General features: G+C 41.5%; 1 protein-coding gene across 1 annotated transcript in view; it reads left to right on the forward strand.

The window, feature by feature from the left end:
- The window catches only part of LOC136866496 (nuclear pore complex protein DDB_G0274915), a 214,553-nt gene extending 206,644 nt beyond the window's left edge, over window positions 1-7,909 (forward strand). Inside the window, exon 2 of the mRNA XM_067143526.2 lies at window positions 6,575-7,909. Within this exon, the coding sequence (XP_066999627.2) occupies window positions 6,575-7,894 (1,320 nt within the window). The 3' untranslated portion in view covers window positions 7,895-7,909. The remainder of the gene's footprint in view (window positions 1-6,574) is intronic.
- The last annotated feature ends 14,196 nt before the right edge of the window (window positions 7,910-22,105 follow it).

A 22,105-nucleotide genomic window follows, 5' to 3' on the forward strand; every position in this document is an offset into this window, starting at 1 on the left:
GCACCTTCTCATCTCAGCTGGCTCCACAGTTGAACTTAACGAACTTAGTAAACACTGTTCCCTCCCTCAATCCACATGTAAAGTGTTTAGAATGAAGAAAACAAACTCAGGGTCTCTAGGAAATAGATTGACACATTTTCTCTTCACCATAAGGCTGTTTATTTGAAACGAGAGAATTTAAAATTTTATAATTTTAAAACCTTTGCACTTTCAATAATAATAAAATATTGGCTTTTCGTACCACTAACTACTTTTACGTTTTTCGAAGACACCGAGGTGCTGTAATTTAGTCCCGCAGTTCTTTTACGTGCCAGTAAATCTAACGACACGAGGCTGACGTATTTGAGTGCCTTCAAATACCACCGGACTGAGCCAGGATCTAACCTTCCAAGTTGGGGTCAGAAGGCCAGCGCCTCAACCTCTGAGCCACTCAGCCCGGCCTTTTCAGTTTTTAAGTGATTATCTGGGCACAAAATGTATCTTTGCGATACAATTGGGAACATGCATCATTTTCAAAAATATATTTTTTGAAAAGTACACCAATGAAATAGTACGTAAACGTATTACATTGTGGTATGTTGCCTTGTTTTCTACCATTAAAAAAATATTTAATAGTGCCTTTCCGCAAGGCGAGTGAAACGGCCTCTGACGTAAGCGGCGCGCTGTGACGTCACGATCCAGTACCGCATGGAGCTCTACTAGCCGTTGTGCATCAGCCGTTGCTAAAAGCCGATTGTTTATTATTCATGATCGCGAATAACTTCAAAATGACAGAAGAAAGGTTCAAAACAGCACAATCAGACAATCTATCATGTATAAATGTCATCATTCTTGAAAAATAGTGACTTTTGTGGCCGCAGAAATTCGCGGATAACAAGCAAGTTTGTAAGTGGCGTCTTTTATATACATGCAATGTACTATAACACATAGTATTAGGATAACAACGAACCTGGATAGATATCACATCACTTTCAACATTTCCTTCTAGACTGATTCCCCTATTAAAGAATAACATTACATTTTCGGGCTTTCAGCATTAGTAAAGTAAGAAATCGGATTTCAGCACTAACATAAACATATAGGTAGCATCATAGTACTAGTCCGCTTCTGTGGTGTAGTGGTTAATGTGTGCCACTCCCGGAGGCCCGGTTTCGATTCCCGGCTCTGCCATGAAAGTTGAAAACAAATAGTACGAGGGCTGGAACGGGGTCTACTCAGCCTCGGGAGGTCAACTGAGTAGAAGGGTTTCGAATCCCACCTCAGCCATCCTCGAAGTGGTTTTTCGTATTTTCCTACTTCTCCTCCAGGCACCTAAGGCCACGGCCGTTTCCTTCCCTCTTCCTTGTCTATCCCTTCCGATCCTCCCATCCTCCAACAAGGCCCCTGTTGAGCATAACAGGTGAGGCCGCCTGGGCGAGGTAATGGCCCTCCTCACCAGTTTCATCACCATTCTCAAAGTCTCACGTTCCAGGACACTGCCTTTGAAGTGGTAGAGGTGAAATCCCTCGCTGAGTCCGAGAGTAAACCAACCCTGAAGGATAAAATGATTAAGAAAGAAAGAAAGAAAGAAAGAAAGAAAGAAAGAAAGAAGGAAAGAATGAAAGAAAGAAAGAAAGATCATAGTACTATAGGGCTATAATCTATCATTCCCAAAAAAAAAATATATATATGGTTGGGACAACTGGCCTACCCACTTCCAGGGCCCATGAAAGAGAATTAAATATCTTTGTGGAGGGAAAAAGTTAAACATGATAAAGATAAATATGACTTCATCTAGTTTACACAAGTCGGGCTGAGTGGTTCAGACTGTTGAGGTGCTGGCCTTCTGACCCCAACTTGGTTCAGTCCGGTGGTAGTTGAAGGTGCTCAAATACGTCAGCCTCGTGTCGGTAGATTTACTGGCACGTAAAAGAACTCCTGCAGGACTAAATTCCTGCACATCGGCGTCTCCGAAAATCGTAGAAGTAGCTAGCGGGGCGTGAAGCCAATAACATTAATTACATTTGGCTTTTAACAAGCTGAACATATCAGGAAAGAAAAGTGACCTGGTGACATTTTAGTCGCTCAATACAGGAATGTCTTTGGGTGCTGTGACTTTTACTTTTTTTTTTTTTGCTTTACGTCACACCGTCACATATAGGTCTTATGGCGACGATGGGACGGGAAAGGCATAGGAATGGGAACAAAGCGGCCGTGGCCTTAGGTACAGCCTCAGCATTTGCCTGGTGTGAAAATGGGAAACCACGGAAAACCATCTTCAGGGCTGCCGGCAGTGGGGTTCAAAACCCACTATCTCCCGGATGCGAGCTCACAGCTGCGCGCTCCTAACCGCACGGCCAACTCGCGCGGTATTTTTACCCTTCGGTTTATTGACTTGGCTTGTATAACCTAAAACTTAGGCTAAGTTGGATAATATTTTAAACACCTACATCACTATTTTCACCTGTGTGCAATTATGTTATTTATTTCATTAATATTATGATAATTATTATAATTGAGCATTGTTAACTTATAAGACCCCAACAGACAAGCATTGGTTTTGTGTAGAGTTATACATTTGTTAAATTCACGTTGTTTCCCTTCATGATGTACACGCCTATTCTTTGTTACATTATAGAGTATTTAGATATAGCCTAATTTTTTTTACCAATTAAGCTCTTCAATAAAGACATACATAACTGTCCCATGCCAAGATATATTGGTAGAATTAGAGCTGTCAAAATGGTTCATAACCCCTTTGATTTATTATCTTGACATGGATCACCCAAAACATAGGTTAGGTTTGGAGAATACTTTAATAATCAGCATTATTTAATGCACTGTTTATTACTTTCATATTCCAAGATGTAATTGAAGCATTTAAATAAAGCATCATACATTAAAATTTAAAGTTTTACCACTAGAACAGCTGACATGGAAAAGTGATTTGAAAATTCAAACAAATTCATCTTACGTTAAAATATTCAAAAAAAAACTGTAGACTTTTCCGATATATCACCAGCATTTCTCCGGCTCGCCAAAATCCATTTCTTCCTAGTTTTAGCGTCTTTGGAACATTTTAAACAATTTGTTTGGTATGGTATGCGATGTGCTATTGCACATCGGAACTCTACACCATTTATAAGTTTTCTGCCTCACTGTCTGCGCAGGATTCATTTTAAGTCTAAAATATACCACTCAGATTATTATCCAATGTATAGACCTCGAATTTAACCATACTAGACACTAACGTAAAGTAGAAATACGCGAAGTGTATCCTGCTTCTCACAGCACACTATGTGTTATTTCGTCTGCTAATTCAGTCAACCTGTACGATGACGTCAGACCAATGAGATCGCGTGCTTGCGTGACGTGACATTTTCGTAGATTTTTATCACGTTTGGAGTTGTTATTTGTACATTCTGATCACATTTTTTAATTCTGCATGAAATTTTGAATCAGATTAGCATATTTTTAATTAAAACCCCGGATCATGCATGTTCCCTATTAGAAGATAAATGTATAGTACCTACATGAGCCGCTAGCTATTTCTTGATACATACAGTATTGTTTCATCTGTCCCTTGGCATGACTCAGAGCAAGTAGCTTCCACAAAAGTGTCAGTCTCATTTATGACTATGGCAGTTTGGAAGCTGCTAAAATGTGGGTGTTGCTGAGTAATGATATTCAGGGCACGATGCTGTGAAAGGTACTACTCAAAGGGTCAGTTGTGCTGCCAGGGTAGAAAGCAATGGTAAACTATCTTACTCCTCACCTTGCCTCATACCCTTCATAGCGCTGCCATCGGTTTTTTCGGTGCTATTTGAAGGTCCAACAGGCCTTTAGGCTGATAACTTGACAGATAACTATATGGGAATATTCTCAAAGGTACAAGATTATTAATTTTCTCTGAGGTTTGAAAAGCACTGTATTTTTTATGTGCTTTAATGTGTACAGTTATAATAATACTGCTAATAAGAACTAATATGGCGATTTGAAAATCTCCAGAGGGAAAGATACCTAATTGATACCTAAACCTGGAGTGAATTTTTTGTCCATATTTATGAACGATGACGATGTATTCGTGTCATCAGACCACAGATCAGTTTAATCCAGCGGTCCATACCACCTTTTCCTGTGTTTACGTAACTATTGTATCCCACATCTTCTAAAACATGTTTCTGATACTCTTATCTTAGATTATTTCAACCATTCTTATCTAAAAGTAATTGTCTGGGAGCCGAACCAGCCTAATTCTTCTCTTCCAGTGGTCATTGCAGCGTTTAAGAAACTGATATGAATTCCCGAATCCGACTATTTTTCTTAAAAATAAAATGGAAGTCTATAAGAAATAGAGTATGCAAACGCCGTTATCAACCGAAATCTGAACCTGAAAAATCACAACATTATCCGTGTCTATAAGTTATTCCCTCATCACTTTTCTAAACGGACAACAGACTGCAGAAAACAGAATAAGCACGTCTTGGTCCATGATAATGGAAGTATTTGATCGTATCTGAGGGCCATACAAATATTTGACTGTATTATACGGTCCTAGGGACTAAAGGAATTTCTAGAATAGCGATTACAATACAAAGAATATGAACTCTGCTGCTCTCTTAACTAATGTTCGGGCCCCAATTTACTGAAGGAGAGAATGAACTCAACGTTAGACTCTTTGAAACTAGAATCATCACCATTTCTTTGCTAGTGGCTTTAGGTCGCACCGACACAGACAGGTCTTATGGCGACGATGGGATAAGAAAGGGCTAGGAGTGGGAAGGAAGCGACTGTGGCCTTAATTAAGGTACAGCCCCAGCATTTGCCTGGTCTGAAAATGGGAAACCACAGAAAAACATCTTCAGGGCTGCCGACAGTGGGATTCAAACCCGCTGTCTCCCGGATGCAAGCTCACGGCTGCGCGCCCCTAACCGCACGGCCAACTCGCCCGGTCTATTATTATTATTAATTTTTTTTTTTTTGCTAGCTGCTTTACGTCGCACCGACACAGATAGATCTTATGGCGACGATGGGACAGCGAAGGGCTAGGAGTGGGAAGGAAGCGGCCGTGGCCTTAATTAAGGTACAGCCCCAGCATTTGCCTGGTGTGAAAATGGGAAACCACGGAAAACCATCTTCAGGGCTGCCGATAGTGGGATTCGAACCTACTATCTCCCGGATGCAAGCTCACAGCCGCGCGCCTCTACGCGCACGGCCAACTCGCCCGGTGATTATTATTATTATTATTATTATTATTATTATTATTATTATTATTATTATTATTATTATTATTATTATTATTATTATTATTACGGACTGCAATTTATTCTCTCGACATTAGACAAATAAGGCCTTTTCTCATCTATATAAGGTTGACTTCAAGTTTGACTTATCGTCAGTAGAAAATCAACTTCGAAGTTTTAGCTCTCGAAGAGTGAAATGTTAACTATTCATATTGCTTGCTTTATGTGAACCAGATATCGTAGATTCATTTACTTGAATCCAATATCCTTGTTTCAGAAGATTCAGCTGCACGTTAAAAACTTCTGCAGGGCTAAATTCCGGCAGTCTTTGATAACCATTAGTAAGTGTAGAGATGCAATTGCAGGACAGAGTCTTGTATTTTTAAAACAGTTAAGAATATCTGATAACCGCTGCTTGTTCAAATAACATTTGACGTTACTTCAGATAAAAGTGTGGAAGGTGGAAGTCTTCCAGAGCCGAAATCAACTGAGGGGTTCTTAAGTAGACATCAGAAGCTTCATTAATTTGACTCTTCACCGAACAAGTTGGTTGCATCGTATTGGGTCGTCTATTCGTTAGCTTGCATTCGAGAGATAATGGGTTCGAGTCCTGTGGTCAGTAGTCGTGAAGAAGGTTTTCCGTGGTTTCCCACTTTCACACCAGACATCTGCCAGGGCTGTGCTCTAAGGCCTCGGCCACAACCTTCTTAGCACTGACACTTTCCCAATGTCTCGAAAATTTTAAGAAGTTAGTGCAACTCCATTAGGCGTATCTCACAACTTGTCAAATATTTCTGTAGTCATGGAGCACTAGCTGACTCTGGCATGTTTTAATCATATACCAGACTCCACTCTTGCTATTTTCCATGCATCGGCGCTATTAACTTTATGTCGAAAGGCCTGCATCAGGCCTCTCCGGAGGCCATACGCCATTATTATCATTATTATTATTATTATTATTATCCAGTTATTATTTTAATGATATGCATAAAATGCGCCATACATCGAATACGCAACAACAATAACAGCAACGACGACAACAACAACAAAGAGTTTCATAAAAACATAGAAATATTTTAAGAGAAATAAATTGAGACCTGAAGCCTGTCAAAAAGAAATTAATAATGCCCTAATATGTGACATTTGTTTGTTTGTTTGTTTGTTTGTTTGTTTGTTTGTTTGTTTGTTTGTTTGTTTGTTTGTTTGTTTGTTTGTTTGTTTGTTTGTTTGTTTGTTTGTTTGTTTGGACAGAAAAGGGGCGAGTCTCATACACATAACAGTCAACCATCTACTTTATCTACTCTGTTTGTCAGTCAGGTTGTGGTTATTAGTATCTTTTCTGTTTGTTTCAGGTGGTGTTGATCGCGCTAGCCTGCGCCGCGAGTGACGAAAGCAGCAGTACCAGTGACAATGCCGTAAGCAGCACCGGGAGTACCGACGGTACCACGAGTAACCCTATAGGGGAGAGCAGCACAGTGCGTACGGGCGACCCACCGCCAAGTAGTACCACAGGCTCTCCTGAGGGAACCAGCACGACGGCACGCAGCACAGCAGATGGAGACAGCGCAGTTGTCCGGAGCTCAACGAACGAAGACAGCACTAGTGTTGTACAACCTGCCGCAATACGAAGCCCTGGCAGTGGAGAATTTGCCGTACCACAACCTAGTCCACTCGTCGGGGATAGTGCAGAAGCCAGCAGTATTAATCGACCTACAATCGTTCGTAGTCCAACAGATGGGGATACCGCCGTTGCCAGCAGTATAGCAAGTTCTGCAGTGGTTCGTAGTCCTCAGGGTAGGAGTATTAATAGTTACGGTGGGTGGAAGAACGATCCGACCATGCAGTACCATATCCAGACGGACGAGGGCCCTGAGAGATACTTTAAATACCAGACTATCAGTGGACAATACCGCAAGGAAAAGCGCCTGGAGGATGGTACAGTGGTGGGCACTTACGGGTGGGTAGATCCTAACGGTTACCTGCGGCTACGAGACTACGTGGCAGACAACACTGGGTACAAGGTAGTAAAGACCAAGATGGTATACGTTGGTAAGGATGAGTCTATTGGAAATGCTGTCTCCAAAGCTAAGAATGTTCCTAGCCAAGGTGGAACAGGATACGTACCATCTACCTATTCACCAACTACGTATGCACCTCCTACAAGTATATACACATCTACTACCCCCTCTGTTACTCCTTACCCCTACTCTGTTCCCTCAAATCCCCTCCTGTATCCCTCCCTTTCAAATCCACCTTCCAACTCCCTGTCAGGAGCTTACAGTCAACAGCAACAGTACACTGCCAACCCATACTTCAACAACCCCTACTTCAAACCCCAGCAACAACAACAGCAGTACAACAGCAACCCTTACTACACGCCAGCCAGCGACCGTTATGATAACTACAACAACTACAGACAACCCCAGCCACCATTCCCACTCTACGACGGAATTTCGGCTACACACAATGGATTCCGGTACTACCTGCCTCGCCAGTACCACGAAGAGGAACGTCAGTCTGGAGACCAGACCGCGGGAAGCTTCGGCTACATTGATCCCTTCGGTATCCGAAGAGTCATCTATTACAATACTTCCCCAGGATCAGGGTTCGTGCACAAGAAAAATAACCGTTATGTCGGGTTCGACGCTACTCCCTATGATCCTAGATTCTAAGTCTCTTCCACCCACAGCAATGCGTTTGTTAGCACCACTCGTTCACCTATAGTAATTACCGCTATAGGCCAACAGTAGTCTGAAGCAAACGCTCATCAAGTACCAAATGATTCGAACACAAAAATATTAGTTAGATTATACACGCACGATAATAATTTAGAGACCTGAAGATATCTGGTAAAGTGAAAGATCTGAATCTCGGTCAAACGCATATTTAATGAGTAGAAAAGACTGATAATCCAGTTTTAGTCACAAGTCCATATATTTCTGATATATACAAATTTAAAAAACCATGAGTACACGTAGGAATAACTAAAATTTGAAACTAAACCTTTAATTCCTACATCTAATACCTTTTAAGACACGTCGTTGGAAAATTGTTACTTTCTTAAAGGAACTTACGCAATATTTGAGATTTCTTTGATAGGGGCTTTACGTCGCACCGACACAGATAGGTCTTACGGCGACGATGGGATAGGAAAGGCCTAGGAGTTGGAAGGAAGCGGCCGTGGCCTTAATTAAGGTACAGCCCCAGCATTTGCCTGGTGTTAAAATGGGATACCACGGAAAACCATTTTCAGGGCTGCCGATAGTGGGATTCGAACCTACTATCTCCCGGATGCAAGCTCACAGCCGCGCGCCTCTACACGCAAGGCCAACTCGCCCGGTCAATATTTGAGATCAGTAGTTATCTGACTCTATTCAAAAGTAAAGCAGCAATACGTCTCATTGCACGAGATACTTTATAACTGGTTATAACTGCGGCAGTCTGCATTTTTCCTTTATGACACCTAAAGATCATCATTACGAAAATTGTTCCTAATTATAGTTTCATAAAGTATGAACTGGTGTGTTTATACACCTGCGTCTCAGAACCGTACGAATTTATTCACTCATAATTATAAGCTTTTACGTTTTCTGAAAGTTTAATGTTTGGAATTTTATGAACCTTTTTCTCAAAAAACTATATCCCTATTCTACTTTAGGCTACAAGTATCTGTCGGAGTATTTTTATTCAAATATCTGTATTAGTTATTTTTTTGCTAGGGGCTTTACGTCGCACCGACACAGATAGGTCTTATGGCGACGATGGGATAGGAAAGGCCTAGGAGTTGGAAGGAAGCGGCCGTGGCCTTAATTAATGTACAGCCCCAGCATTTGCCTGGTGTGAAAATGGGAAACCACGGAAAACCATCTTCAGGGCTGCCGGTAGTGGGATTCGAACCTGCTATCTCCCGGATGCAAGCTCACAGCCGCGCGCCTCGACGCGCACGGCCAACTCGCCCGGTGTATTAGTTAATGGAGACTGACACATTCACCAAATATTTCAGGCTAAGACTCATGCTAAACGTTTTCATTTCTCCACTTCTGAAATAATAGTTTTATTTAGGTAGCTCATATGATATCTCATCTATAGATACAGTAGGTACTTCAGTCTAGTTTCCATCTCACAAAAACAGCACATCTGCTTACCCTCCAGGTTCGGTTTTTCCCTCGGACTTAGCGAGGGATCCCACCTCTGCCGTCTCAAGGGCAGTGTCCTGGAGCTTCAGACTCTTGGTCGGGGATACAACTGGGGAGTATGACCAGTACCTCGCCCAGGCGGCCTCACCTGCTATGCTGAACAGGGGCCTTGTGGAGGGATGGGAAGATTGGAAGGGATAGGCAAGGAAGAGGGAAGGAAGCGGCCGTGGCCTTAAGTTAGGTACCATCCCGGCATTCGCCTGGAGGAGAAGTGGGAAACCGCGGAAAACCACTTCCAGGATGGCTAAGGTGGGAATCGAACCCACCTCTACTCAGTTGACCTCCCGAGGCTGAGTGGACCCCGTTCCAGCCCTCGTACCACTTTTCAAATTTCGTGGCAGAGCCGGGAATCGAACCCGGGCCTCCGGGGGTGGCAGCTAATCACGCTAACCACTACACCACAGAGGCGGACACATTAGTTTATTCTTTCTAGATATCAAGTAGTCTCCCTAACTTCAATGTAAGTAACGTAAAATTGAGGCTGATAAAGAGATTGTATTTTATATCTCTTAATGGACGATACAACATGTCTACTTTGTTACTACTGATATCTACCTACATGAAACCCTCGTAGGCGCAGCACCAACGTCCCCTAGTAGCGAACACACGTGAGTTCTCAAACCCGTGCAAATGTTGACCTTGCATCCTACTCAACCTGCATTCAACTAAGGAAACTTGTCCACCCATCCTCTTTAATTTCCTAGCCGAGACAATAGAAACTATTTGCTTCACCAAAAGGGCGGCTGATTTATCTCTCTCGCCAATGAAATCCAATTATTATTATGCATAACCTTGATTTATGAGACAAGGAAGTTGGAGTGAAGTGTACAAATAATGCTGTCAGTTGTCATGAGACTTGTTACAAGTAGACTAAATAACAACATGAAGGAAACATGGCTTTTAAACCGTTGTCAGTAATGGATTTTAACGCTTGCTTGTACTTCCGGGGAGTTGCTTCAAGGAGTTGATCCCTCCTTGGATGTCGAGTAGCCTTATCTTAATTTTTCGTCAATTCATTGATGCATTTCCTCGTGTAATAGAAATAAAAATCGTTAATTCAATGAGAGAAAAACCCAAAATTATTCTGGTGGTTTTTCTTTATAAATAAAAGATTTACTAAGAAAGAGTGACTTATCTCCACCTTCTCATGCTTCTGCGTTAAATCGAGACAAAATACCATCCCTCGAGCATCTCTCAAGGACACAAGCAACTAAAGGTGCTTAAGCATAATAATAATAATAATAATAATAATAATAATAATAATAATAATAATAATAATAATAATATATTATCTCTTATTATATTATTATATAATTTATTATTATTATTATTATTATTGTTGTTGTTGTTGTTGTTGTAAAGGAACAATAACTGTGTGAGAAATACTTCATTGGATCACTCTTCTCAGGTGGGAGCAACTACCTCAAGCTCAATCTACAACCAGTAAGCCGTCTTCCCACGTCTCAGGTTTCGCAAGGAGAACTCCAGTCGTGGTCACGGTATCACGGTTGGTAATATAGTTCTTCGGCCCACATGTTCACAACATATGGTTCAAAAGAATAGGAGATTAACATCGTTATCTTCCGACATAATATCTAAAAATAGGTTTCTATACATAAATCATGAATTGTTCAGTATATGAGTGAGTATATTCCGCATATTTGTGGGATTTATTAAAAAAAATAAAAAAAAAATAACTGACTAAAGAGGTATTCACCGATGTCACGATCTAGGGGCAGTAGGCCTTCCTCTTACTCGGAGGGGTTCGATTCCCAGCCAGTTCAGGGCTGGTACGAGGTTCATTCAGCCTACGTGAGAACAACTGAGGAGCTACTTGACGGTGAGATAGCGGCCCCGGTCTATGAAGCCAAGAACAACGGCGGAGAGGATTATTGTGATTATTATTATTATTATTATTATCGTATTTGCTTTACGTCGCACTAACTACTTTCACGGTTTTTGGAGATACCGAGGTGCCGGAATTTTGTCGCGCAGGAGTTCTTTCGTCGTGCCAGTAAATCTACCGAGACGAAGCTGACGTATTTGAGCACCTTAAATACCACCGGCCTGAGCCAGGATCGAACCTGCCAAGTTGAGGTCAGAAGGCCAGTGCCTCAACGGTCTGAGCCACTCAGACCGGGAGAGGATTCGTCGTGCGTCACCCCGTAATCTGCAGGCCTTGAGGTTGAGCAGCGGTCACATGCTAGGCCATATCCCGTCAGAGCTGTAGTGGCGTGGGAGAGATGGGACGAAAGGTATTTAAAATGATAATGAACCATAGAAACTTGAAGACTAATTCAAATTATATTTTTATATAGACAATGCCCATAACTTCTCCGCAGTTTCTGTGTGTTTCATCACCTTCCGGCTCCGATTCCCAAGCTACATCGTGCAGGTCTTCGTTGTGTTGAATCAGTACCCATTTATATCCAATGTTCTATCGTTAGGACCAGCCAGATGGTAATAATTTAATTTGCTTTACATCCCACTAACTACTTTTTAAAGGTTTTCGGAGACGCCGAGGTGCCGAAATTTAGTTCCTCAGGAGTTCTTTTACCTGCCAGTAAATCTACTGACACGAGGCTGACGTATTTGAGCACCTTCAAATGCCACCGGCCTGAGCCGGGATCGAACCTGCCACGTTGGGGTCAGAAGGCCAGCGCCCCAACCGTCTGAGTCACTCAGCCCGGCCCAGCCAGATGGTGAGAGGGTAACGTACCTGCCTCTTATCTGGAGGCTCTGGGACTAATTACTGGCTAGTCCGAGCGTTATTAATTTTGGACCTAGGTTCATTCAGCTTTTTTTTTTTTTTTTTTTTTTTTTTGCTATTGGCTTTATGTCGCATCGACACAGGTCTTACGGCGACGATAGGACAGGAAGGGGCTAGGACTGGGAAGGAAGCGGCCGTGGCCTTAATTAAGGTACAGCCCCAGCATTTGCCTGGTGTGAAAATGGGAAACCACGGAAAACCATCTTCAGGGCTGCCGACAGTGGGGCTCGAACCCACTATCTCCCGAATACTGGACACTGGCCACACTTAAGCGACTGCAGCTATCGAGCTCGGTCATTCAGCTTTGTGAGACCATCTGATATGAGAGGCAGCGGACCCGATCACCGAAATAATATTTTCAAAATATTGTAACTTGATTTTTTAAGTAAGAAATCTATTTTACTGGAATTTCGTTTACAGTCTAATCCAGTCTTCTCCAAGAATAAAGCAATCGATGATAGTCTGTGATCGATCTCCCTTGAAAATTATATTGTCCTATGTGACGTAAAATTTGGCCCTGTGAAGGGATTTTGTAACCAGATTGTAATTTTAATGATACGAATCTGCCATCTATAAGAACATTCAAATGTCAATCGACTTCACAGCAACCTTCAGTATAGAGATCGAGCAACTGCATTATTTACTCGACGACGAAGACTATCATCCTTTTCTTTCACCTGGTACAGTATCTCCTTCGCCTTAAAATTTAAAGTAGTTTTATATCAGGAGATATGGACGTTATATTTCATTCCTCACGTACGTTACGCATACATAAGCTCATGACAACACACGAGCTACTTTGTATTCAAGTGATAAGTAAGAGTGCGTATGCTTGGCCATGCTCATGGGAAAATGAAGAAGTTCAGAGCTGTGAGCACAGGTATAGCACAGGCTACGACCCTCGCGAACGAGTCAGAGTGCTTTATAGTGGTTATACTTCCGACAAAAGGTCTCAAGAGACAATAACGTTCTTACTATATATATCATTTTAATGCATTGCAAGCCATTAATACATCATTGGCCATCACTCGTGTGTGCTAGTGTATGTAGAAACTACCTGTCAACAAGTGTTGTTACACATTCTGTAGTAACGAGCAGCACAACTCTAAATATAAGGTTTGGTGTCCCGGAACTTAAAATAAATACTATCGTAGGCTTCTCTTGAGGGTTAAGTGTGAAACGGAAAAGGTCGGACAAAATACACCTCAGAATAGCTGATGTTAACACCAAGATTCGAACCTGGAACAGGTAAAGTTTTCCAGTCCTGGGCGAAGTGGGCATAATGATTAAGTTGGTTCCGTGAGTTCAATGGCTCCTTATGTACAATTATTTCCTTTGCCATTGTCGCTCTGAAGAAATATAGAAATGATTTTAAGGTTTCAAGGCATTTGACCCCCTCCACTAAAGATAATGTCTAAATAGATGGAACTGAAGCAAGGACCCTAAATGACCTGTTATATTTGTACCGTTAATCATGGGATCTGTAGCGACCAGTGCGTGGTCTCCTTGCAGATACATCCCACACCCTCCAGCCACGCCCGAACCAAGGCCACGGCTTCACACGTCATACTCCCACCTTGCTGTAACTCTGTCAGGAAAAACCTAACCACAAATTACTCTGTAGTGCCATTAGGCTGCTACTTGGGAACATTTACGAGGCCAGTTATACAACACGAACATAAGTCAATGAAAGTCACATGCTGCTACCGAAAGATTCAGTCTTCTTCTTCTTCTTCTTCTTCTTCTTCTTCTTCTTCTTCTTCTTCTTCTTCTTTCACTGCTGCTGTTTTTCCCACTCTCTGGGGTTGAGTCGCGGATGCGTTCTGCGTCGTGTATGTCGACTTGGTCCAATTTTACAGACAGATGCCCCTCCTGACATCTAACCTATATGAAAGGATGGATGGATTCAGTGATTTTGTTTTTTTGGTGGTTGGTACTGTGAGTAATGTTTAAATGAAGAGCTGTGTATTACAATAAACACAAATAACCAGTCCCCGAGCCAGACGAATTAACCAGATGCGGCTAAAATCCCGAGAATCGAACCGTAGACCTTCTTAACCGATGGCTGCTACGCTGACCATCAGCCAAGGAGTCAGGTAGATTTTCGCAGCAATATGTATTTTCATATTAGTAGTTCTGAAATAAATTAGATTATTATTATTATTATTATTATTATTATTATTATTATTATTATTATTATCCGGAAGGAGATGGGTTCTAATCCCCGTCAGGAAGTCGTAAAATTTAAGAAACGAGATTTCCACTTCCGGAGGTGCATATGGCCCTGAGGTTCACTCAGCCTATACCAAAAATGAGTACCAGGTTAATTCCTGGGGGCAAAGGCGGCCGGACGTAGAGCTAACCACTCTACCCCATCACGTGCCGCGCTTAACAATGGTGGAAGCCTTTACCTTCCACTCCTCCAAGGGCCTTCATGGCCTGTAGGGAAGTGACTTTGTCTTTATTATTATTATTATTATTATTATTATTATTATTATTATTATTATTATTATTATTGCTGTTGTTTTAAGGAGCCTGACATCTAGGTCACTGGTCCCTGAAGATAAATTAGAAGCCGCTAAGTTTCATGTAGACATCTTCTTTTTTTTTTTTTTTTGCTTTACGTCGCACCGACACAGATAGGTCTTATGGCGACGATGGGACAGGGATGGGCTAGGAGTGGGAAGGAAGCGGCCGTGGCCTTAATTAAGGTACAGCCCCAGCATTTGCCTGGTGTGAAAATGGGAAACCACGGAAAACCATTTTCAGGGCTGCCGACAGTGGGGTTTGAACCTACTATCTCCCGAATACTGGATACTGGCCGCACTTAAGCAACTGCAGCTATCGAGCTCGGTAGGACATGATTTCAATTTTTTCTACCACGGCTAAAGAAATATTTAAATATTTCAGAGAACTCTCATCCGCAGATTATATGAATGAGTTCTGGATACTTAGCTCTGACAGCCCCTTTTTATCGCCCATACTATTAAATGAACGTATTCAGAATGGAATGAACCAGACCTACTTGTTTATTGGTCCTCAACAGGTCATCTTGTTATTTAGTAATCAAATGCTGAAATGCCGTTGTATTACCGAACGTTGATTACATACAAAACTGCTCTGCAAAAACCTATTCAAAATACATTAAAGTGTAAATAAAACGTTTGGTCCCAATATTCTCCCCCTAAATCTATGTTACTGTCGGAAACAGTTACCCAAGAATGTCTCTATCGGAATGTTAAAAGTGTTAAAAAATTAAGAATGTTAAAAAATGCATTGAATACACATTTCAGATGAGCCTTCCCAATACATATCGCTCATTCACAGTCGGTATTCCAATAAACGTATTATCAGCTGATATTTTATCTTGATGCCTATCACGAAAACAGACATGAAGGGTGAACATTTCTTAGTAACATGACGCAGTATAATGCCTCTTGAACTCCAAAACAATACGGACATGATCATGAATGTATCTCTCGTTCTTAATCATAATCATTACCCTATCAACTACTCGAGACTTGATCTGATCCTCCAAGGAGATAACTTGAGATCTCCTGCCACTATCTTACAACAATAAACACTCGACTTTCCAAATAGTGACCGACCTCTTAAAGGGGATCACGCGATATCCACTGCTTCAGTATAGTCATTCAACTTTATCCTATAAGCAATGTGGCCCATGTAGCGTTTGATCCTGCCAATACGACTGCTACCCAGCCAGGTGCCGTGCAGATATTGGAGTGTCAGCATGACATTTTGAGTTTGATGTCTGTTCCAAATCTCAGACCAGGATCAAAATCCTGGATGTGCCGAGAATCGAACCCGAAGACTTCGGGTAAAGGCGGATACGATATCTTTGCATAATGTAGCTGGCACTCTTATCCTATAATACCCAATAATATATCGTAGAACGCCGATATCTAAATTACCTACCTTATTATCAGTGCCGATGTTATTCGTGACACCATTACGCATTATGAACCATTGTTAGTCTGCGAATAAGTACAGGTAAATATTCGCGAATCCTTTTTTGGTCTGAAACACTCCCTTTGCATAATCACCAAGCATTATCTAAATTCTGCGGTACTCAAGATGTTCATAAACGAGGCGGATGCATTAGCATTCCAATTACTATGTCTTCGTAAAATGCACACGCTATTATTTTGGTAGAAAGAAAGACCGATGGTGTCTGAAATTCACGCGGAAATACCTTCACTGATACAGAATAATAATTAGACGGTGCAGTAAGGACAAATAAATCAAGCTTCCTCATCTACATGAATACCTCTCAAAGGAAGAGCCTACGCTCATACCTTTTTGTATGCTAATTTCTTTGGCAACTAGGATAGAAAACGTATACATCCCACATTTTACGGGATCGTCCCTTATTTTGAGGTTGTGTCTCGGCGTCCCAATAAAAAGAATGTCCCCGGATGCATTTCTTATGGGAAAACGAAAAGAAGAGGTACCTATTCTATACGAACTGCGAAAGCTATGACGACTGTTAAAATAAATGATTTTCCAAAGAACCAAATGGAATTTCATAAAGTTGTATTACGTAACCCTTTAACCGAAATAAGTTCATATAAGAAGTATATCATATATGGAGAGGGAATTATCAATGCCTCAGCCTTTCCTTTAGTTTGTTTAAAGTTCATTTTCAAGGTTTCTATAATAAGTTTTTCCCCTTTGCTGATATTTGTCAAATAAGGAAAGGAATACAATTCTCTCAGCCTATTCATGTCAAAAGTGTCCCGTATTCTTGCTGATATTTGTCAAATAAGGAAAGGAATAAAATGATATCGCCCTACTAATGTCGAAAGTGTCCCGTATTATTTTCCAGTAAATACAGTATATGGACCCAATTTGGGGGTGCGTAGTGACCGATAGCCTGCTACGAAAGGACATCGTAGTGGGCTATGAGTGACCGAACGTACTTTGGTTGTCCGGCCAAATCTTCAAAGATGTATAGATACAGTACCAGGAACCTCTCTAACTGTTATCGAAGAAACTGGATATTGCTGCTGATGTTTCGTGAGAGAGGCTTGGGACATCGTGATCATCTGACATGTGCTGACATGTTGTCTCTGTTGGAGTATATATTTGTAATGAACAGGGTCAGGATTGGGAAGGAAGCTGCAATGACCAATATGTTATGCAACATCCGGAAAGTTGAAGTTGTACTTCTGCTGTACTTACTTACCCGGCGCTACAGCCCTGTGTGAGCCTTGGCCTCTTCTACGATAGTCCGTCATCTACTTCGATCCTGAGCGGCTGGTCTCCATGGGCGGATGTTCATTGCCCTCAAGTCGGCTTCAACTTCATCGCTCCATCTATTACGGGGCCTTCCTTGTCGCCGGCTTTTATCTACTCGGGATTTAACTACTTTTCTTGGCATTCGATCTTCCTCCATTCTTTCCACATGGCCAAGCCATCGCAGTCTTTGTGCCTTAATAAATCTAACTATATCCTCCTGGTCTACTATGTACTGTATTTCAGCATTCGTCCTTATCCTCCAACCATTCTGGTCTTGAATTGGGCCATATATTCGTCTAATAATCTTTCTTTCAACTATTCTTAATTTATTTGCGTCATCAACTAAAAGGTTCCAGGCTTCTGAGCCATATGTCACTACAGGTCTAATAAGGGTCTTGTATATTTTGAATTTTATAGGTTTAGACAATAAGTTGAAGTTGTAAACCGCAGAGAATTCGGGAGTGGGATTACAATCCTCTTTCCTTCTTAACTGCATTTACCTCAATTTTTGGCAGAACTAATAATCGAACCACAGACAGTTGGCTGGGATCACTGTGATATATTGAAGCCATATATTATTAAGGTGAAATTTACGGTTATCCTTTGCACACAACCTCGTCTATCTATCTATCCATTGCTGCGTCTGAAAACAAGCGACGGTTAATGTCACGGTCATTCTACTTGTTAACTGTTCTTATTTGCTTCGGGTAGGTCGTGGAACCACAATGCGTAAATAATTAACGCAGGCTGGCAGTGCTTGGGAATTTTCATCCAGAGAAAGTGGAGGCGTTCAACCGATGTTGACGTTATCCCATTACAGTTGCTTTAGCGGTAGATATCATCAGACTACCTCGCATCACTGACCGAGAGAGAATCGTTCACGTTAAAAATTTCGTTTAAAAATTCCGCATCTACTTCGTCTTCTTTATCTCGTACCGTCTCCTCACAGAAAGTTAATGCAGAGAGATTTTACGACCATTTTGTGTTTAACGTGTCTAAGTCGCCGTATCGTGATGTCGTCAAATCACTGTCACAGGTTCGGCGCCCAGGATAATCTTCTTCGCCCACGTCCATGTTTTGTGATCAGGTGTATAAAGTAGAATTTGCCATTTCGGAAGATGTCATCGAAATGACCTGCTTTCCTGCGTTTTGTTAGGTTTAAGACTCTGTGCCAACATCTATATTTCAAAGCCTTCCAGACGGTCACTGATTAAGCCTTTAGCGTCCATGCTTCGACCCTGTAAAGTAGCACACAATACTCAACGAAACGTCAATGAGTTTCGAATCGGAGCTCATGGTTTTAATTTCAGGAATTCGTTTAGTAGCCACGTAATATCCACCCCCGGGGGCTCTGAATTTGGGGGCATGGAATGGTGACAACAGGGCCACTAGCTGAGAATGACACATCCACTTCCTTGTATCAGGCCCCGTACTTTCATCTTTCCTAATCACCCTTCCGTGGTAAACTCTTGTTCACTTCACTTGTAGGAAGTCGTCTATCTTAACGCCTTTGGCGGCCCTTCTCCTTCTTTTTTCCTGATAGCTTCATTCTTTGATGGATTCTTACTTCTTTTCCTATGATTGAAGTTTAGAGGGATGATTATAGCATTGCGCTTTCCCTTAAAACAAAAAATACTCTTCATGGACAATCTATTACTCTTTGGATAATGGTGATTGTTATTCTAAGGAAGAAAACGACAGGATCACATCAGTCGTCAATAAAAGAAAGAGTTTGCACACTTCGATGATCGACCGTATGGCCTAAGAAAGGCGTGAAAATGAAATATTATCTACGCTTCGCAAACCTAATACTATCGGGGTTAGAACCAGAGTTCTGGCAACAGTAAGCTCGGAAGTTTGAAGCCAGAAACCTGTCGTTTGTAGAAAGTTGTTGAAATGGCACACGACAATCTCCTCTAGTCAGCATTAGCGCAGGGAGTAATGCGGCTACAGCATTACTGAGTGGCTCAGATGGTAGAAGCACTGGGTATTTGACCCCAAGCTGACAGGTTCGATCCCTCCTCAGTCTGATAATACATTCAAATACGCCAGTGTCGTGTCGTTTCATTTATCGCCAGCTATGAGACTACGTTGGCACATCGACGTCTCCGAAAACCGTAAACAGGTATTTAGAGTGATATTAAAACATTATTATTATTATTATTATTATTATTATTATTATTATTATTATTATTATTATTATTATTATTATTATTATTATTATTATTATTATTATTATTATTATTATCTGTTTACCCTCCAGGTTCGGTTTTTCCCTCGGACTCAGCGAGGAATCCCACCTCTACCGCCTCAAGGGCAGTGTCCTGGAGCTTCAGACTCTTGGTCGGGGGATACAACTGGGGAGTATGACCAGTACATCGCCCAGGCGACCTCGCCTGCTATGCTGAACAGGGGCCTTGTGGAGGGATGGGAAGATTGAAACGGATAGGCAAGGAAGAGGGAAGGAAGCGGCCGTGGCCTTAAGTTAGGTACCATCCCGGCATTCGCCTGGAGGAGAAGTGGGAAACCACGGAAAACCACTTCCAGGATGGCTGAGGTGGGAATCGAACCCATCTCTACTCAGTTGACCTCCCGAGGCTGAGTGTACCCCGTTCCAGCCCTCGTACCACTTTTCAAATTTCGTGGCAGAGCCGGAAATCGAACCCGGACCTCCGGGGGTGGCAGCTAATCACGCTAACCACTACACCACAGAGGCGGACATTATTATTATTATTATTATTATTATTATTATTATTATTATTATTATTATTATTATTATTATTATTTATACCCTTTCACTAAAAACTGTATAACCTTTTAAAAGGAATCTGACAATATTCTCTCTCCACTGAATATCACTGTTAATCTTATTTTCATTAGTCACATGATAGTTTTAATGGAGATGGATGGCTACATGGAAATGATTTTCCATATCTACAAACGTGCATCAACCGGCCAGCGTATTGGAATGTTATAGGTCTCATCCCAAACAATTCAATTAATGGTTTCATCGTTATGAAAAGGTGCGCGATATCCCGAAAGATAAAATAAAAGAATATAGCACGAACAACACAATTTGGCATATGCTTCCAATGCAAAAAGAAAAAGAAATATCACTAGACCACGTTACATATAAATTCCTTCTTAATCCGTTTATCCTCCAGGGTTGGTTCTTCCCTCGGACTCAGTGAGGGATCCCACCTCTACCACCTTAAGGGCAGTGTTCTGGAGCACGAGACTTTGGGTCGAGGGGATACAACTGGAAGGAGGACCGATATATCGCCCAGGCGACCTCACCTGCTATGTTGAACAGGGGCCTTGTTGGGGGATGGGAAGATCGGAAGGGATAGGCAAGAAAGAGAGAAGGAAAAAACGGCCATGGCCTTAGGCTAAGTACCATCCCGGCATTTTCCTGGAGGAGAAGTGGGAAACCACGGAAAACCACTCGGAGGATGAGTGAGGTGGGAATCGAAACTTCCTCTACTCAGTTGACCTCCCGGGGCTGATTGAACCCCGTTCCAGCCCTTGTACCACTTTTCAAATTTCGTGGCATAGCCGGGAATCGAAGCCAGGCATCCGGGGATGGCAGTTAATCACATTAACCACTACACCACAGAGGCGGACTACCTAAAAATTAAGGTAGTTATTTTCAAGGTGTTTCCGTCAGCAAGAATGAAGGAAAAACTTACGCTCAATGTTATTCACTGGAAGTAACAGTAAATAATATTCTAATATAAGAATTATTAAAACGTTATCGTAAACATTTCGCTTGAGGTTGGAAATAAATCGCGAAATATTCTCATTTTCCAAAAATATTCATAAACCTGTTATGGATTATTAAGAGTTAGTATAGCAGTGAAAGTCGTGAGACCATCCTTTATATTTACACCTACCGTCCTTCAAGGATAACGTTAAAATTAATGTTGTTATTCATAAGAAACTTCCCAGAAATCTAACTTTCACCTCTGACAAACAATACGAAACGAAGAGACATACGAAGTATTCGTTGATGTGGCCGTTATATCACACACTGTTTGTAAGAAGGAGAACTATTTCTATATGTATAATGAAGTCAATGATTCGAAATAAATCTCTGAGCTGGAGATGGTATTACAATTTTCCGAACATTTGTGTTCCATCAAGGTCTTCGTATTTGTTCCAGTGATATGATTTCATGACACTAGAATTTTTTCATTGATCCACTTTTAACTTGAGTGGCCAATTACAGTCAAACGAGACATCAGCGTCACCAAGGAGGAAAAAGAAGAAAAGGAACTTTCCTCCTTGTAATTTGAGGAACAAAAGAGAACCGAGGCGCATAGTCCACTTACAGCGTTTGGCTTGCCAAGACAAGAGTTTTAAATAAAATTTATGTATTTAGATTTTTCATATTGGATTACAAAATTATCACTATATATTGCGACAGAACTCACTTTCAGCTGGTAGTCCTTTCCTATGATGTTTTCTTGCACCCACAAAAGGAGAGAGTGTTTACTACAGGGTCAAAGTCAAATGATTAAGTTAACGGTCTATTCATATCAAACAGTTATAAACTGCCTGCGTAACGCGAATGCCTTAGGGCTCACCTACTCTGTCCAAAGTCATGGGATCGAAACCGAGCCAAGAGAATGTCAATTTAAAAGTGCTGAAATGCCTTA

The sequence above is a fragment of the Anabrus simplex genome, chromosome 1, assembly GCF_040414725.1.
Source record: "Anabrus simplex isolate iqAnaSimp1 chromosome 1, ASM4041472v1, whole genome shotgun sequence".
NCBI classification, from domain to species: domain Eukaryota; kingdom Metazoa; phylum Arthropoda; class Insecta; order Orthoptera; family Tettigoniidae; genus Anabrus; species Anabrus simplex.